This window comes from Pygocentrus nattereri, chromosome 10 (assembly GCF_015220715.1).
Source record: "Pygocentrus nattereri isolate fPygNat1 chromosome 10, fPygNat1.pri, whole genome shotgun sequence".
Classification (NCBI taxonomy): Eukaryota; Metazoa; Chordata; class Actinopteri; order Characiformes; family Serrasalmidae; genus Pygocentrus; species Pygocentrus nattereri.
Window position 1 is genome coordinate 32,837,961 of NC_051220.1, and position 19,643 is coordinate 32,857,603.

General features: G+C 38.4%; 1 protein-coding gene across 2 annotated transcripts in view; it reads left to right on the top strand.

Moving 5' to 3' along the window:
* The window catches only part of LOC108423407 (latent-transforming growth factor beta-binding protein 2), a 151,997-nt gene that overhangs the window by 60,567 nt on the left and 71,787 nt on the right, over positions 1 to 19,643 (top strand). For both annotated transcript variants that reach the window (XM_037542200.1, XM_037542201.1), the window contains exons 5-8: positions 1,433 to 1,603; positions 7,022 to 7,225; positions 10,763 to 11,037; positions 13,379 to 13,481. In XM_037542200.1, coding sequence (XP_037398097.1) covers positions 1,433 to 1,603; positions 7,022 to 7,225; positions 10,763 to 11,037; positions 13,379 to 13,481 — 753 coding nt within the window. The remainder of the gene's footprint in view (positions 1 to 1,432; positions 1,604 to 7,021; positions 7,226 to 10,762; positions 11,038 to 13,378; positions 13,482 to 19,643) is intronic.

Sequence of the window (19,643 nt, forward strand, 5' to 3'; positions counted from 1 at the left end):
ACCATATGGACAAAAGTATTGGGACACTTACAGGAGCTTTTGTGACATCCCATTCTAAATCCACAAGCATCAATACGGAGTTTGTCCCTCCTTTGCAACTATAACAACTATTCTGGGTATCTTTCTACAAGCTTTTTAAGTGTAGACCATTTGTGAGGTCAGATACAGATGTTGGACGAAAGGGCTTGGCTGGTTCATCCTAAAGGTGTTAGATGGGGTTGAGGTCAGGGTTATGTGCAGGCCAGTCAAGTTCTTCCATACCGTGCTTCTATAGATCTTGCTTTGTATACTGGGGCTCAGCGATGCTGTAACAGAAAGGTTTCTTCTCCAAACGATTCCCACAAGGTTAGAAACATAGAATTGTTCAAAATGTCTTGATATGCTGAAGCATTCAGGTTTCCCTACACTGGAACTTAGGGGTCTATGCCAGCGCCTGATAAACAACCCCATAGCTTTATCCCTCTTCTATCAAACTTTACAGTAGCCACAATGCAGTCAGGCAGGTAATGATCTCCTAGTATTCACCAAACCCAGATTCATCCATCAGACTGCCAGATCTTTCCGTGCCATCCGTTTCCTGCCAGTGAAGGGAGATTTGTCACTCCACAGAATACATTTCCACTGCTCCAGAGTGCAGTGGCAGCATAATTAAAGAATGGAGTTTCTACTCTTTATTTGAGTCTAAGAAGTTTGACAATTAACCATCAGAGTATAACACTGACAGCTAAAATGTATCAGCTGAAATGATCTCTTACTGGAATTACGCCTTTAATATCTGCATCAGCCACAAAGCATTTGTATTGGTCAGGCCCCAACACTCTAAAAGTCAAATTACAGTGATGCTTTTTTGATCCTCATAAACATGAGTGCTCTGTTTTGGTTTTTTCCCTCATTTACAAGGCAACAGGAGTTGAACCTGTTCCCACCATTACACACAGCTTCCCTTCCAACTGCAAACAGATACACAAGCACACACACGCACACACACACACACACACACACACACACACACACACGCACACACACATTCAAGCTCTCATACACACCCAACTCATCACACACACACGCACACACACACACACACACACACACACATTCAAGCTCTCATACACACCCAACTCATCACACACACACACACACACATACAAGTGCCTTATCCTCATGATAAAGTCTCCTGGAGCTGGGCCCAAGCTTTTAACTGGCCTCTCTCCTCCTCTGGAGAGTTTCGCAGTGACACATCCTTCCACCAGCTGCACCGTGCCACTATCCAGGCGCTGGTCTACACACACACAAGTCCACTGTTATAAACCTCCGTTCTCTCAGTGCCCAGACGAAGGGAGTATGTTAGTGGTGAAGATGCAGCAGCTGTACTTCTGTCTCCTTTGCGTTCATCTTTATCTCTCTCACTGCCGCTCTGATCTGTTGTATCCAGGAGCCAACCTGACGACCGGCATGGACCGCATCAAGATCGTCTTCACCCCCATGGTGTGTCGGAGAACCTGTAATGGGGGGCGCTGCTACAACAGCTGTGAACGTGGAGATAAAACTACTATATACAGCAAGAGCCAAGGCCCAGAACCCAAAAGCCAGGGCTTCAGACTCTGTAAGTGCTTTGTCTTAATACAACTCAACATAGCTTTAGTGGTGTGACAGCATTAAGTACGATGATTTCAAAACATCTTAAAGGTAAAAGCTTTGTCAAACACACTGAGTAGATGTAACAGTAATGATAATAGTAATAGTCATGATAAAAACAATGGTAACACAAAAAGTAAAATAATAAGCAAACAAATGAGATTTTCATTATTTTACACATAGGGGGCCCAATGATGATTGCAATTGTTGAAGGACCTGTTTCTGTCTTTCTTTCTCTCACTCTCTCTGAATTCAGTTCAAACCTTCAATTCTTTACTGGCATGACTGTATTAAGTATGATGGTAAAGTATAAATATACTTATATTTTGTAAGTGTAATATTGTGGAAAACAAAATGATTGTCCTCACTTTTTTTAAATAATTAAGTGTGATTAGTTCATAAGCCTTACCACCTCAAAATCTCAGGCTTATTACATACTAGTGTATATTGTGTATATGTGTATATTTAGAGTAGGTGTTAATATATATATATATATATATATATATATATATATATATAATGAAATAATTAAGTGTGATGTGATTAGTTCATAAGCCTTACCACCTCAAAATCTCAGGCTTATTACATACTAGTGTATATTGTGTATATGTGTATATTTAGAGTAGGTGTTAATATATATATATATATATATATATATATATATATATATATATATATATATATATATTTTTTTTTTTTTTTTAAACTCTATAAGTGGGCTACGTACCTAAGATTTTCGCTCACTTTCCACCTGTGTAAATGTGATGTGACAATAAACGTGATGTGATTTGATTTTGATTTAAAACTTTGGGCCCCTTAAATAGCCGATGGGCCCTGGCCATTTAACGGATGAAAGAATCAAAATGTACATTTTACTCCCCAGTCCACACACCGCACATATGGCAACTAAGCTGTAACAACAGCTCTTTTTGAGTGAATTGTCTACATTTGTTTACATAAATCCACCTATTCAGACTACAGCAGTTTAACACCACCCATTCAGACTGAAGTTATTAGGAATGTTTCTGCTGCTTTTTGAATGAGGCACAATATAGAGCAGCCAATCAGAACAGATATTATTCACAAATACAATTCTTAAAAATACAGTTCCAGAAAACCCCATATAATTCTAAAGTATAAATAGTGGTTGGAAAATAGTCATGTAAAATAAATAAAGACATTTTAAGCAGCTTAGCGTGGAAGAAATAAATAGCAAAATGTAGGATTTGGACCCTTTAAGGCCCAGAAAAATGTTAGATATTGGATCTTTAAAGCCCACTACAACATTCTCAGTTGAGGTAAAAGTAGTCATGGAGATAATAACAGCAATAATACCAACAGTATAAATAAACTCTAATAACAACACAGTGTTATTTTATCAATAATAATAATAATAATAATAGCAGTAATGAGCAAACAAACCAGAGATGTTTGAACTTCTTACTGGGGGGTCTGAAAAGAGGAGTGTCTCTCATTGTCTCACTGTGTCTATGTTTCTGAGTCAGTGTTTCTTGATGTAATTCAGTATGGTTTGGTTTTGCTTCCTGAAGCATTCGTTCTCTCTGTTGAGATGCACTCAAAGAAACATTGAAACACTGACATTTAGAGATGTGAACAATTCTCTCCATTCCCTATTAAGAAGTGAAGAAAGGCCAAGGAGAAAAGCAGCCCGATCTAATTCTATGTTCAGTTAAACACAGAGCTTATTTACTTTTCCTGAAAATTCTTTCCTCTCTTTTGAGATGCACTGAAACGAAACACTGAAATCCAGAGAAGTGGAGATTTCTCTCAGTTCAGCATTTAAAAGAGAACAGGATGAAAAGAAAGGTAGTAAAAGAGCTCTGAGGCTGTAAATAGCGAATGTAGTGGTGGTGGGATATGGTTAAGCCACACATGTGGGTGTGCTCGTCCCACGCTCCCTCTGCACTGCCCTTGTGTGTGTGCGGTTTACACCTCACTTTGAACCTGACCGTTAACCATTTAAAGTGCTCCCCAGGAGAGAAAGAGTGGGGGAAAGAGAGAGAAAATGAGCGAGGTTTTACATGGATTACATTAAAGCCTCTATTATCCACATGGTTTATCCCAAAGCTAGCTTTGAGGGCCCAAGGAAAGGGAAACAATGCTGGGGGTTAGGGGGCTGCCACACAGGGACAGCATACACTACCCCAGTGGACCTGTGTGTGGTTAATGAAGCATATTTTAGACACAAGAGATCAATTAACACCAGTGGAAAGCTTGCCATGCCAAATCTGTCCTGTGATGAAGGTGCGCTTCTGTTTGAACTTGCCTATGTTTCATTAACTGCATACAGATCTGGGGCTGAAATCATTTCTGTAGATTTTTGTTTCATGCCATTTTGAAGCACATATAATGTTAACAGCCGTCCAGCTTACTTATAATTAATTTTTGCCTTAAACGGGCCATATCCTACTTTCCTTCAGATTTTATTATTTATTTATTTTTGGACATTCAAGTCTTTTAATGTATTTATAGCTTTAAGCCCCACAAGCAGTCATTATTCTTATATTCACTTGACCAGTTTCCATCCTTTCTTTATCCCCTAGAATTAAATCAATGTTACTGTTCCTTTAAGACTGATTATATTTAAACAACCTCTCTTCTGATGGGCTGCACTATGTTGTGCCTCATTCAAAAAGTGGTCCAGGTTGAAACACTCCTTATAACTTCATTGTGAATGGGTGGAGCAAAGCTGCTGCAGCCTGAATGGGCAGATATATGCATTCTTTGTGACCATATACATTCAATTTATATTAAATAGGCTGTTTTTATAGTTTAGTTTCCATATATGGTCTGTTAGGATTGGGAAAGCTAATGGTATGTTTTAAAACTAACATGCTTTTATTTTAATAAAGTTCACTTTTCATTATATAAGCCCTTTAAAGTATGAGAATTGTTCAAATCTCTATATAATCATGGAAGCATATTCAGCTGATGATTTATCTTATTACCAGAAGAAATTATATTTTTTCTGCAGTAATGACTGCTCTTTATTGTGGTTGAACCCTAAATTGAATTTATGATCTTTTACTGACAGAAATGTTTAAAACATGTCTTTGACATGCATTTTATAACACACGTTGTGTGTGTCCATATTATTCATGGAGATGTAATGCATTTGCTTGAATTACAAATGTATAAACAGGTTGTTTTTTAGATTTATACTCGCATTAATAGCTGTTTGGAACATGTCAGGGTACTCCAAACACTTCAGTGTCTTGGCAGTATTGTGTGTGCAAAAATTCATTCCTGGCACCTAATGGCGTTTAGAGCAACACAAGAGAAGTATGTTGTGTTTTTTTGTTCCTGTTTCCTTACCGACGTGATCTCGGAACATTAAAAGCCTGTAAAAGACGGAAATTGTTTGCTTGTGTGGCGTGTTTGATATTGTTGGTGTTCGATTAGAGGTGTGAGGTGGCAGGTAAACACTTATCTCATGCATGAGTTATGTTCAGACTTCCAGGCTACATTAACTACATACTAGTTCCTCTGTGTTTAGCAGTTACTGTACTCCTAAATATAGACGTGCCCTACTTTAGCTGGGTCTGTTTGGAGATGAGCAGTGAAATCTAGTGGTTGTTAATGGGATGAGAGACAGTGAACTAGAGGGGCTGTGAGAGAGTGTGTAGGTCTCACACACACACACACACACACAGAAAAAGGACAGGACACAAACCAGCGTGTTTGTGTGTGGTTACTCTGTTGGAGAAGGTAAGAGGCTGAGACAGAGAGCCGGAATTCATGTCACAGAATAGTTCCTGCCCCATGCTGGGACTGTTAGTGAGGCTGCATTAATTATGCTCTTTGATACTTTGGCCAGTCTATATTCATTACTCTCTCTCTCTCTCTCTCTCTCTCTCTCTCCCTCTTCTTTTTCTTGCTCTTTCACTCTGTGCTTTCCCTCTTCTGTTCTGTTCTCTTTTCTCGATTTCTCTTCTCATCTCCTCTCTTCTCTTCTCTCTGTTGCTCTTCTCTTCTCTTAGTTTCTCTTCTCTCTGTTTCTCTTCCCTTCTTTTCTTGGCTCTTCTCTCAGTTTCTCTTCTCTTCTGTCAGGTTCTCTTCTGTTCTCTCTCCCTCTCACTCATTCACTTGTCCTCTTTGCTTTTCATAACAGTGTCAACGTTTACATGTACAAACATTTTCAGCTCAAAAATATGGAGACACAGCGACATGAAATCTTTTATTTATTTCATTCATTTCTCTGTGTTTCATTTCTGCATCCTTGTTTTCCCGGCACTGTTCAAACAGTTAAACTGTTAAAAAGATGAGAACGTGTGCCTTCCTGAGGTCAATGCAGAAGTATTTTCACTGTTATGTGACTACAAAAGCCTCTGCCTTTTATTGCCCAAGCTGCCTAGGTATTTTTCATTGCATCTCTTTGAAGTCTGACTGCAAGCAGGTTCAGTTTGGGGTGCTCTTACGCCCCTGGTCGCAGGTATGTGGGGCATTGGGCTCTCCTGCCAAAAAGATAAGGAGAATTAAAGGGCCGGCAAAACTTTCTGTCAAACTCCAGCTGTTGTATCATTCCATTGTTGCTCTCCATGAGTGCATGATTGCAGTGCATAAATCTCAGCCTACACAAAGGCACTGTCAGGACTGTGATCTTTCAGAACTTTCTCTTACCTGCTCTCCTCAAGGGAAGATTTGAAGGCCTGGCTTATAGACTGAAATGAGTCAGTGTTCTTGCTGTGTTAGTGGCCATTGCACAAGAAATCTGTAAGTGATCTTAGTGTGACAAAATTTACATGGTTCTAGTTTTGTCTAGTCTCATAGTATTCACATTAACAGCGAGTTAGCTTACACCAAAGTACAATATCAGTTTCTTTGAACTCGTGAACACCCTGCACATTTGCTTGATTTGCCTGAGTTTAGTGGTTTTCACATGAATCCGTCTGTTCATTGGCATACAGGAAGTTATTAGAGGTGCTCAGGAAGGCATTATTAGTTGAAGGAAGCAGAGGTCAGGCCAGTAACGTCTGCTCACTAATATGAGGACCATCTTGGTGTGCTTCCCCTGAGGGCGAATTTGAGACTTCGTAAATCCTTTCCTGAACAGGAGCTGTGCTCATGAATGAAGGATATTGCCATATACGCACAGCAGCCCACTTCAGGAGCTTTGCTGCCCCCAGAAAACCTCATTACTTTGCCCCCTGCTTGTGCCTATTTGTTTTGACTCAATTTGCTATGGGGATACATAAATCAGTCCAATTAAAAGTGATGTTATTCTGGTTTGATGCCATTCTGTTTTCAGGTTAGGAATGTGTGAGTTATAATTTACAGTTGGACCACCTTTTCCACATTTGCACTAATTTGTATCAGAATATGAGATGGTTTGTCTTACTTTTCTTTCTTTCCTTTTGCCTTCTAGTCTTCTGCCAGCTTCCCTGTTTGAACGGAGGACGGTGTATTGGGCAGAATGAGTGTTGGTGTCCCTCAAACTCCACGGGGAAGTTCTGTCACCTTCCAGCTCCCACTCCCAGCAAACCCACCCCCAGCAGAAAGGCCAATAGCAACGGAGTACAGAACGGCTCCTCCCACTCCATGTACACCCTGCCTCTGTCCAACCAGCAAGGTAAAGACAATACTTTTAACAATATTGTCTTACAGGTCAAACCACTGTATAAAACCCTCTGGTTAACAGAGAAGCAGAGTTAAAGGAAGCAGGAGGCTGCTGGAATGTGTGTGTTGACTTGCTGTCCAGGAGTGCACCTAAATGTCTATGTTTAGTTGGTTTATTTGTCCTGCAAGATGTGGAATGTGCACACTGTTTCCTGCTGGTATATTTTAAACTCTAATAAGTCTGAAGTTAATGTATAATTGTCCATTTCCAATTGGCTGTTTAAATGTACTTATATACAGGGGAATTTGTATGGATGATTCTGATTCCTAAGCTAATTTCTTTAAGCCAAAATTAGCAGATGGCAAATTTTTTACAAATTTTTGTTCTTTATATAGAAGCTCACACTGAGATGGCAAATTGAATGCATAAAACACACTACCAATACTTTCTATTAGCCAAACAATATAAATAATTATAATATGGATTATTTGCTCCTTAATGGGCCATCATAGCATTTTAAAGTCAGTTGCTTATTTAAATCATATGAATAGTGATACTGTGTAAGAGGCAACTGGCTATTAAGCACAATAAGCTTTCCATAATTATGATACAGAATTTGATGCAGGTGTAGAAGCAGCATTCAAATACAGTATCAGTGCATTTAAATGGCCTCAGATAATTCACATTATGGAATTGTAACAAAGGTCTGCCAAATTCAAGATCCAATCTTGGCAGATTTTCTTTTTGTTCATCCCTATTATACACATAAACATTAATAAAATCCATAATTTATACTACATACATTTGAAAAAACATGATATAAGTACATTCGATCTGCCCCAGTACACAAATATGTAACTTTAGCCCTGATATAATAATATTTGAAGCATTTTTAGTCCTCTGTCTGACAGACATACTTTCATTTTAATCATTCACACTGGTTGCGCTATTCATATGTCTTATGTCTATCAAAATGCAAGCTTTTATTCAGTTGTGTACAAGTGAAGTGTAAACCCTAAACTGATCCATTCAAATGACAAATTCCCGCTTTCTATAGCATTCTACACTATAAGATAGTAATTTACTAAAATGGGGTGATTTTGTTGGTAGTTGTAGAGCAGCTCCTGTGCTGTACTAACTTGGTGTGGAGAAGACTGTTTTCTGATACAGCCGTGACAACCTGATTGTGATTTTGTCAATGTAAACACATCTTAAAACAGGTTAATTAGAAAAGAAAAATGAAAAAGAGCTGATGCTCCCACCCTAAACAAATACTTGATGGCATTGAGTTGTGTGAGGCAGTGTGGATTGGGTGCAGGGTGGTATTCAGAGAAGCATAACTATACTTACATATTTGAGGTGATTACTTAAACCTGTTATGCCTCCTTGATACATTTTCCTATTGCAGGTTTTGCACAGAGCATTTTTGACATCAGATAATTTATAATTCTCCCACATATGATTTCTGATGCGTCTTTGTTTTGTTTTAGAATAGAATCCACATGGAAAGTGGTGCAGTTTGTATCTCTGAGGCACGGTGATGTGGATGTCTGGCAACTGAGTCTAAATAAACTGTTTATTTTTAATGTTTGATCAACATATATTGCCTTTGTTGATGGATGGATGATGAATGCTAGCATAATAAGCGAATACTCATGTATTAAAGTAGTTTGAGGCAGCCCCAAACTTGATTGATTTCATAGATATGTAAATAACTATTTTCACTTTTTATTCAGTTCTTTATCAGCAGATTAACATCTGACGTTATCCATTTATTTTAACGTCAATAAAATGTAAAATGTGCACAAATTCAAACATAGTATATCCCCTCTCGCCCTCTCCTACTCAGAAACACAATTGTGCTGTTGATTTAAAGTGTAGAATCTGCACTTTTTAAACTTAATATAGCATTACTGTGTCCAATAATGCAAGTTGTAATGGTTAAAGGAATGAAACACTGTTCAAAGAGACAAATTCTACCAGTCATATTTGATTCAAGTTTTCTACTGAAGATGAAGCACGTTTTTGGAGTGCTTCATATTGTTCACAGAATGCTCTTTTTTCCAACAAACTCATCATGAATATAAAAGCCAGAGTATGCTTCACTAATGCCAAAAATGTACACCATAACAAAGAACCACTGTCATGTTTTTCATTTTCTTTCGTATTTCTTCCATTTTGTTCCCTAGTTAATATTAAATGTTCCTCATCTCTTGGCTTTTCCTTCGTTTTGTCGTTTCTTCTCAGTATGCAGCAGTAAGTAGAAGCAGAAGCTCCCTCAGATGTTCTACAATCCTCTACATTCCACTCTCCTCTCTTTCACAGCATGACCCCTGCCCTGCGTTCTAATAAGACTAATTCAGTGGCAGGGATCACATCTGGCTGCTGTTACATCACTGTACAAACATCCTAGTCTCTGTGTGGCAAGCGTTGGTGCCTCATTGATGAGACAGAACCCTTTAAGATGCTCTCTGTGTTCTATCAGACACACTCTCCAAGACTGGTGATTTATGGAAGACTTTATGAGAGCAACATTTTCTGTGAAATCTTACTTGGCACTTTCAATGATGGACTTTCTCAAGTGTCAGATGGTCAAGGGAGGCTTACATTATCAACTATTTATTAGTTAAAGCACCCACTTTTATCTGCATTTTGATTCATCATTATGAAATAGTAAACAGATTATGGTGCATTTTGATGTAATAGCTGTTTTGGGATTAGAGTTACTTGGTAGCTCTTTTAAAAGAGCACAGAATTTGTGAAATGGTGTTTTAATAATAGATCATTGGATGCAGGACAGCTGTGTTGTGGTCTAATCCTGTACAAAACATTCTGTAAAGGATTTATAAGTGGTATTAACCATGTTTTTGTCATTTTGTGTGTTTATCAGATGGCTTGCCAAATTTGATAGTGTGATTGTCGGGGATTAGCTGTTAAACTAGCTTAGGCTAAAATATGACTTTATTTGTTTAGGCTCATAGAACTGGCTAATTAGGGTCAATCCCCTAAAGAATTTCAAGGGAAACACCAAGCTCACCTCCTGTAGCATTGCTGGGTCACTGGGTTCCTTTGGCATGTGCTTTGTCTGCACTGTGTCAGCTTTGTTTTATTAGCAGCATCACTGTTTCTGACCCCACATTGAAGTGTTCAGACAGCTCGCTGAGTGTAGGTCAAGGTTTTGTTTGGTGTGGTGGAAAAGGTTAAAACTGGTTTGCAGCAAGCCTGCTCACAGAATGAAGCTGACAGAAGTACAACATTTCTGAAAGATGCTAGTTTAGCATTTACAGATGTACCAAACTTACAGTTCAAGCAGAATTGACACAGAATGAGAGACACTTCCTGACTGTCTTGTTTAAAGAGGAAGGGCATCATTAAGAATGAGCTAGTGCACTCTGGCAGACCCAAAGTCTGTTCCACAGCTCAAAAATCAGGGCAGAGTCTAATTGAGTGACATGTGATTAAGCGGTTGGGGAAAAGCTGCACTGTATTGGCTACAACATCAAAAACTAATTTTGTCTGATGTCATGTTTTTTCCCTGTTTTTACTCAGCCTCTATGCTCCCCTCTCTGGTGAACGTGCACGTCCAGCACCCTCCAGAAGCTGAGGTTCAGATCCACCAGGTAGCACGAGTCAAACCAGGCCAAACTGCTGATGGGGCACATTCAGTCCAGCAGCGCTCTCAGCCTGGCAACAGCAATGGGAATGGCAGTGGGCACTACACTGTGCACAGCTATGGGCAGAATGGTGGGCACAGTCACCATGGGCCTCATCACAGGCTAAACGGATATGTGGGAAGATGCTTCCAGGAAACAATTGATGGGCAGGTATGTAAATATATTTACATGACTGAGTGACTGACTTGATTGAAATGACACAAATAGTAAAGTCTATAGTAAAGTCATTTTTGCATAAGGAAGAGTTTCAGACATGCTTTTAATATTAATCTTAACATTAGTTAATATTAACGATACCTGACCTCAACTCGGTCCCGTCTACTGTTGTCTCCAACTTCACCCTCTCTGATCTTGATTTGGACCTGACTACACACCAGAATGTTTATCTCTCTAACATTATGATTATAAAACAGTTTAGAGTTCTGATTGGCTCATCCATGGTCAAAGCTATTTTAAAACAGGGTGTATGAAGAAGTTACCACCCCCCATCCCCAGTCAAATTACATGTTTTATTGATTTTTTAAGTGAAAACAAGTTAACACATCCTCTACAGGAAGCAAACTTAAATGTATATAAATTGTTCTAATATGTTCTAATATTTTAAACCCAGCAGACATGATGTACTAGAATCAGCAAAAAATCTGCTGAAAAATCATGTTTTATATATATATGTGAACAACGTTTTACATAAAGTTGTGGCCAGACAACCTGCAAACAGCAAAGAAGAGACATATACTAGAGTTAATGAGTCCAGGGCTGTGTCCAAAAACACATACTACCATACTAGATGTATTAAGTACTACATTGCTGAATGCACTGCTGGTGCTGTACTATTATGATGTACTGTTTAGTACGGTAGTAGATGGTGCTTTTGGATGCAGCACAGATGTAAGATTAAGGTTGAAAACATGCAAATGCTGAAAATAACGTAACCAGAGCAGCAGACCCAATATTTAAAAGTGTGACTGGAGCACATGTGTCATTAGACTGGGAATATAGCCGAGCTAGTGGGTTCACAACTGCTCAACTTTCTCAGGACCAGGAGATTTACATCTGAACAGATTTTGAAAGCAAATGTGGTCAGTGTTGTCATGAAAGTCAGTGTCATATGCATCATTAAACTAATGTTAAAAACTTGGACAGATGAGAATTTAGGATTAGGATACGGGAAGCATTTACTGCATAGCTTTGCTCAACAGTACATTATTGTTGTCATTTTCAGTAACAAACAAGTATTTATTGAGCATTGACAAACTATTGAAAAAAACTCATCCACGTACATTTTCTGTGCCCATCTTTCATTAAAGGTTTGCCATAACACAAACACGATTTTAAAGAAACGCTCCTTCAGACGTTGATATGGAGGAGAAAGAGAAACAGAAAGAGATGGAAGATGTAGCTCATGGCTAGTGTTTTGCTGTGGCTTCTGGTCTACCCCTTAGTCTGAGTTTAATTTCCTCACCCTGTGAAGTCTGACATTCTCAGGTTCCTGTCCTGGCAGAGGAGTTATGATTTAAGGCTGATGGGGCATTTGCTCTTAAGCAGCATATGTAACTCCATATATCTATCTTGACGTGCAAGAGAAATAGAATTTAGCTTATGTGATCCTTCACTGTAGTACAGTAAAGTTTATCATACCATGAAAGTTACAGATTTTTATGTTGATAGGTAATGAATTCACAAATGCCCCAGTAAAGGGGATTGATATGTATGGTGCTAGGGAATTATAGAGTGTAAACCAAGTAAAGAATTTCAAGTGGCTGAAGGATGGTAGAGACATGTCCTGGATATGTCTCTTAATTGTCTCTGCTTGGCCAGTGAGTAGCCTTGACAAGAGAATGCTAACAGAACTCATTATGATTCAGCATTGTTTCCATTTAAGACCGCACGTTGGTATAATTCAAATATTGGCCAGTGTATCGAGAATAGAGAGTGGTTGCCAGTGCCCTAGTAAGGTATTTGACACAGCGCTGGCTTGTCTGTCCCATAATTCACGAATTACCTGGAATTCAGCAGGGGCTGATCCTAATCTGCTCTCACAATTAGCTCAGAGCCCTGAGCAGCGTGCCAAGGAAGGAGGGAGTGGAAGCAGAGGCTGTTTTTGTCCTCTCTAACCAGACTCAGCTGCTCCTCGACTCAGACCTCACTTTTTCAATGTGAGGAGGCACGCTCTGCCTGTAAGTCGTTTCAAACACAGCACGCCTCCCTATTTAGATTAAGAGAGAAAGGAATCCCTCTGAATCAGAGAGAGTAATGCAGGACACTCCAGAAGAGGAGATAACCCCACTGATTATTCTGGCTGCCTGTGTTTCACGCAACTCCACTGAGGCAGGAATAGGCCTGGGTTTCATAATATACCTCCAATGCCTGTTCCAAAGCCCTTTGTAACATTTAGCCCCTTGAAAAAGGCCCTTGTGTTTGTTCAGCTCTGTAACAGGAGTCCATGGAATTCTGTGTTGTGCTATTGTGTGTTTGTGTGCTTATGTTGCAGTGTGGGAAGCCTCTACCAGGCCTTACCAAGCAGGAAGACTGCTGTGGCAGTGTGGGGGCTTCATGGGGTCTGAACAAATGCACCAAGTGTCCAAGCAAACCTGGTAAGACTCGCAAAGGCATGAATACACCACCGTCATAAAAAAGGCTACCGTACAGGTATATTTGTGTCTCTCAAGGTACAAAAGCTGTAAATGTACCCACAAAGGTGCAGCTCTGATAGGATTATTTTGGCAAAAATTTAATTTCCACAGTTTTACACTAAGTGTCCACATTTTGCTTCTTCTCTTTTAGCACTGGAGCTATGAGGCTAATGCTACTAACAAACACTAGAAGCCAATAATCGCCCAAGTCTTTTCTGTGAATAAATCTCTAAAACTTCTCTCAATCTACTCAATCCTGATCCAGATCTTCATTTAGGTGGCAAAGACTTGTTACTGTGGCTTTGAGAATACTGTGGCTTACTATAAACTATGAAAATGAGCAAAAGTTCACCAAGTAGCTGAATGCAGCAGGAAGACAACACTGTTGTCCAACTTACCTTTACATGCACTGCATATGGATGCTACAGATTACGGTCAGAATTCCTGTTCTATTTGTAAGTAATTGTTAATTGTTAAACTCAAATAGATAGATTTATAAATAGAAATGACAAATTGCAAACATAGTCAGTAGCATACTGCCTGCAAGTCACATTTTGGCACAGCACCCCTGTTGTCTAAAGTGGCTGCCTGCTGCATTCGGCTACAATTTTGTTAATGGTAAAAATGAACAGTAAATCTTCTAAACCATGTCAACATAGTTGTGCAACCTTACAGAAGAGCTGGATACACTTTAAGCTGCAGCTTTGGGGACATATTTACAGAAAGGACTTGACTGCCTATTGATTTCTAGAGTTTGTTAGCATGGTTAGTCTTGCAATTCCAACACTAAACTAAAGAACATGACGTGGCTGATTGACTATATTTGGGCTAAGTGGGAAATTGTGTATATTAGATTGTTGCTGAACCATAACTCTAAGGCCTAATTGTTTACATTAAATGGGCTGTAAAGGTACAGTACGTTCACTTTCACAGGCAAAGATAAATATTTTCATAACTTTTTAAAATAGAGAAAAATAAAAGTGTTTTTTCATGAATACAATATATTACATAACGCAATTGCTGCCTGTTTTACTTTTGGGCGTAATTCTATGTATATAATAGATTTGTTTCATACAAAATTGATGTACACAACTTAATCCAGTAAATTATAAGCACTTTTTCAATGTAATAGATATGCTACAGGAATCTCTGCTTTCATTATACTACTGAAGATACAGTGCATTCACACTAAAAGAGATGTCTGTGGTTGTAAAAACCAAACAATGCAACAAATGCAAGCCAGCATTTCCTCTGAATTGGCAGAAGTGAAATGTTACCCACCATGAGAGATATCTTAGATTTGCCCAGCTGCAAGCAAACCCCTCCTCATCCCCCAATCTGCGGTCCTTTTGAAAAGCCACAGTTTACCCTCAGGGTGGTTTTGTTTGTGTATGCGAAATAAAAGTTGACTGTTGTCAGCGCTGGCAGCCGTTCATGCTGTGTGGGGAAGTGCTTTTACATTGTGGTCACACATTGTGATTCGAAATCTCTTACTTTATATATTGATACATGTTTATTGCATCACATAACTGTCCACTCCCCACGTCCATCTATTGTTTCTTTCATGAGGCAGGAATGTATACTGTACGTACCGATTGGCAAACAAGAAAGTCTGTCACACTCAATTCCCTATTAAGCATCTGCAATTGTCTCTAATCTGACGCAGACATCGGCTCACTTGCGGCTCTCTGTAGATCATTGGCAGCCGTTGATTCTCTTTTTTCTGCCTGCCAGCAATTCCAGTACCAAGATCTGTTGGCATGCCAAATGTGTCTCTGCTCCCTGTTCTTTGAAGTGTGGATTAATAGAAATTTCCATCCATTCTCTCATTTTCAGTTTGTTTGGAAGCAATTCTGTGAGCAACTGCTTTGGGAGCATTGGGAGTAACTCTGCAGGCTGTGATGGTGTTAAATACATGCAGCTCTTATGTGAACAATAAGATTTCATGCAGCCTCATTCCAAGCATTATTAAGCTGATCAAAAGCAGAATTCAGAACATGCACAACAAATGAAGATGAATTAGACAGCAAGGGATATTGGCTATACAGTGCATTGTTTAAGCAATATGGAGCAATACAACATTTGTACAGTTTAAAAATGTTGCTAATGGAGAGCTCTAGCTTTACCATTGCTTTAAATGTAAACGTCAGTGCAATGAACATCGTGCTTTTGCCAGCATGCACAATGCACAAGCGTTTACACCGGTCTGGCATGGTGACCCCAACAAGTCCAATTTAGTCTTGCTAAGTCAATATTTGATCACTTTAACTTTAACTGAATTTTTTTCATGTTCTATGCATCATAAATGTAAAAGATTTGGGCAGTCAATTATCATTTGCAGTCCAAATCAGTCATTTCATTTTATTAACACCCAACTGATCGTTTCTCCATGTGGACTTAAATTATGGCGCTCAAACCTGCCTCCTGTTTGGGTAGATGCAACATGTTGGCTGCGTTCATTTGCATCAATCAATCAATCAATCAATCAATCAATCAATCAATGTATTTAATCTCTGAAAAAACTGAGGGTGACCCACATTTACAGTGTTGCTGAGTTGATATGTGTAAAAACATATCAAATAATAAAAGTAAATTCAACTACAAAAATTAGCCAAATCAGGTAAGTATTAAAAAATTAAACATTAATAGTAAAAATACACAGTATAAAATATAAAAGAATAATTAAATAAAAATAAAATGTAAAAGTCTATGTTTATATATATATATATATATATATATATATATATATATATATATATATATATAGACTTTTACATTTTATGTATATATATATATATATATATATATATATATATATATATATATATATATATATAATAAAATCAAAAGAAGATAAAATAAAAGAGGAATAAGATCAAAAAAGAAAACTACAATGAATTAAAATGACTGAAATAATAATAAAATTTGCATAATCAAAACAAGAAAAAAATGTGTTAAAAAAATAATGAAAGTAAGACAATAATAGTGAAAATCAAGTGAAACAGTTGCAGACAGAGTTGAGGTGGTTAGAAAGCGAGCTGAGCTTTAGTGTTTCCTGTACTGAGGTCCAGTTCGCTGGTGCTCTGTAACTAAAGGCAGATTTTTCCACTTCGGTAAAAACTCTCAGTACCTGGCATGTGATCCAACCACTGTAGTGAGTCTGATAATTATCATTATTTATAGACATCACTGAAGTAATATATGCTGTCGTATGGCCAGAGAGTGTTTTATAAATAAAAATAAGCCAGTGTGTTTCCTGCTGTGCTGCTAGTGAGAGCCAACCAATGTTTTTCTTTTTCATAAAGTTTCATACATTCAGCGCTTAAGTGGAATATGTACTGAGACACTTGTTTCCAGTTCTGTCTTGTTCTGCAAGGAAGAAAAGTGCATTTTGCATTTCACCATGCACACAGCCTATAATCTGCATATTTACGCTTATGTCTCAGTTTCAAATGTAATACATGGGCAGAATGTGTCCAATTTGTTCCTGAAACTGGCTTAGTAATTTAACTTCTTTAGCACAGCATAGATTATTCTTTATTATGTATTTTAGTTTCTTTATTGTAAAATAAGTACTCCATATAAAAATGAATGCCAAGCTATCTTATTATTTCTGGCACCTGTGATGTTTGACTTTTTGTGTCTGTCTGTAAGCAGAGGTGGTGAGTGGGGTGGTGTTTCGGATGCGCAGGGCATGTGCATGAATTCAATGTAATGGAGCCGATGACAGTGAAGAGTACCCATCATTTCTATCTTACATACAAGTCTACATCCGTTACGGATGCAATGCATTATCATCTCAGACATTGCAAATTTCAGACAGTAATGAAAACCAGACCACCAGGCTTAAAGGATAAGTTTGGCAAAAAATCAAATTTATGCAGTTTCTCCATTGCCCCAAGTGTAGTTGATGTGCCAAGACATTATTCTGAAGTTTGCTTCTTTGGCTTGCTCTGGAGCTAGAAGGCTAGTATAGTTAACAAGAAATGGAAGCTTAAAATCAACAGTTAGCACTGTGCAAACTGAAGGTGCAAATCAAACATTGACTCAAATTGAGTGGAGTTATTCTGACATACTGTAGTCTATAAAAATGGACAACATTTTTTGAGATGATTTAGAGTACTGTTAACCATGTGATATACTGCTTATGACAAATGTGTTATAATTTAGGCATGCAGCTTGTGCTAAGCTTATTGGCCACATAAGCTTTCATTACTTGTTAGCTATATTAGTGTCGCAGCTCCAGTGAAAAACGAAAGGAGCAAACATGTCTGCTCTTACGGACTGCATTTGACATAAGGGGACCCTTGCATTGGTTCGATTTTTTTGCCAAAAGGCCTCTGCTTTACGGTCTGTATGGGCATTGAAAATGGGCTAATTCTATTAAAAAGTCTACTTTTAATAGATCTCTGAATCCGCTCTTCCTCGTGATTTGGCTTGTGAATTTCACTGACGTAAGAACGTAACAGTAAAGAAAGAGTCCAGGAGATGGACTGTAACTGAAAGAGAGATAGAGAGAGTTCATATCCATGTTTTGGGTTCTTGTGTTACACAGGCCATGGGAACTGAAGTATCACACTGCTCTACTGTGATCCCAACTGGTTTAACTGAGCTATTGAGTGGCCAGAGAGCCATGCCAGAGGGTTTGAGGTCAAAGCTAATTGATTAACCGCACTGTTGTCTGTGTGTGAGTCCCATACGCAATAGCTTAGCCAATGTGTAACAGTGTTGTAAAGCAGAGTACTACAGATGGGCAGAATCCTGGCTGTGTTGTCTGCATGTCCAGAAACAGGTGTCTGGACAAGGGCCTGATTTTCTCCAAGGAGTGGTAGGATTAGCAGAGACGTTGACACAAAAAGAGACACACGAGTGCAGTGAAAGTAGATTGAAACTAACAGGATGTGAGAAAAAACGTGAAGAACATGGTTTGAACGAGTGCAACATGTAGTAATGAGAGGAGCCAAAAGTGCATTGGCCAGACTAAAACCACGCCAAGGGATCAGCACAAAATGTCACGGCTCCTAATCGTTTCCAAAGCAAGCAGAGTTTGCCAAAAAGGACAGACAAAACAGAATAAGACAAAGACGTAGTGACTGATAAATGAGATGAACAGAAGTGTCACTGCTCTAGAAATGTTTGTAATTCACGTTAAAAAATAATTTTGTCTTATTTCCTATTAAATATAGTAGTGCTAGATAACAGTGAATGTGTCATTTCTGTTGTTTTAGGTGGGCATGTCATAGGTGGGAGTAGGGGTGTTATCGGAGCTGCATTCATTTATCTGTTGGAGGTTCTGTAATGTATTATGTAGGGGCTTTGACTTATTTTGGCTATGTTTTTAAGATTGTAGTTGTCTTTTTGGTGTCATTTGGGAATTTAAGCTTAACTAATGCAAGAGAGAAGAGTGTTAGGCTAGTGAAGTGGGCTTATTCGACTTACCAAATGACGCCTAACAAGAAATTTCATTTCAAGAGCTACATTCAAGGTATTTCATTCTCCTTCTAATTAGGCTTTTAGCAAAAGGGTTGTAGTTTACAGTAGCCCTGTATTAAGGATGATAGAACTGTGCCAAGTTGGGTTTTATGTATAGGGTTGCCAGGTATCCAGTTTTGGACTGATTTTTGAGTGCAATTTAGAGCTCCAGTGTCCTGTTGATACATTTCCCTGATGTTAAAATGTCCGGTTGAGTCTCTCTCCAAATGTTTGTTTCTCTCTCTCTCTCTCTCTCTCTCTCTCTCTCTCTCTTTCTCTCTCTCTCTCTCTCTCTCTCTCTCTCTCTCTACTTCTCTCTCTTTCTCTCTCTCTCTCTCTTTCTCTGTCCTACTCTATCTCTCTATAGAACGAATAGTAGCCTATAACCTTTATTTGTACAGCCTATTTGCTTAACCTAAAATGTTCATTAAAATTTGAAGCAAAAGGAAATGTAAATGTGGGAGACTAACCAAAACATTGCACAGCAAATAGCAGCTTGATAAAATGGAAGTATATTAAACTTGCATGAAATCTGTAGCGTAATTGTAATTCTATAAGCAATAAAGAAAAAGTCCAAAATTAGCCTGTTTTAGATTCATATGAAGAAAATTTGTTGTAACACTTAAAACTGACTAAATGCTTCCACATGTT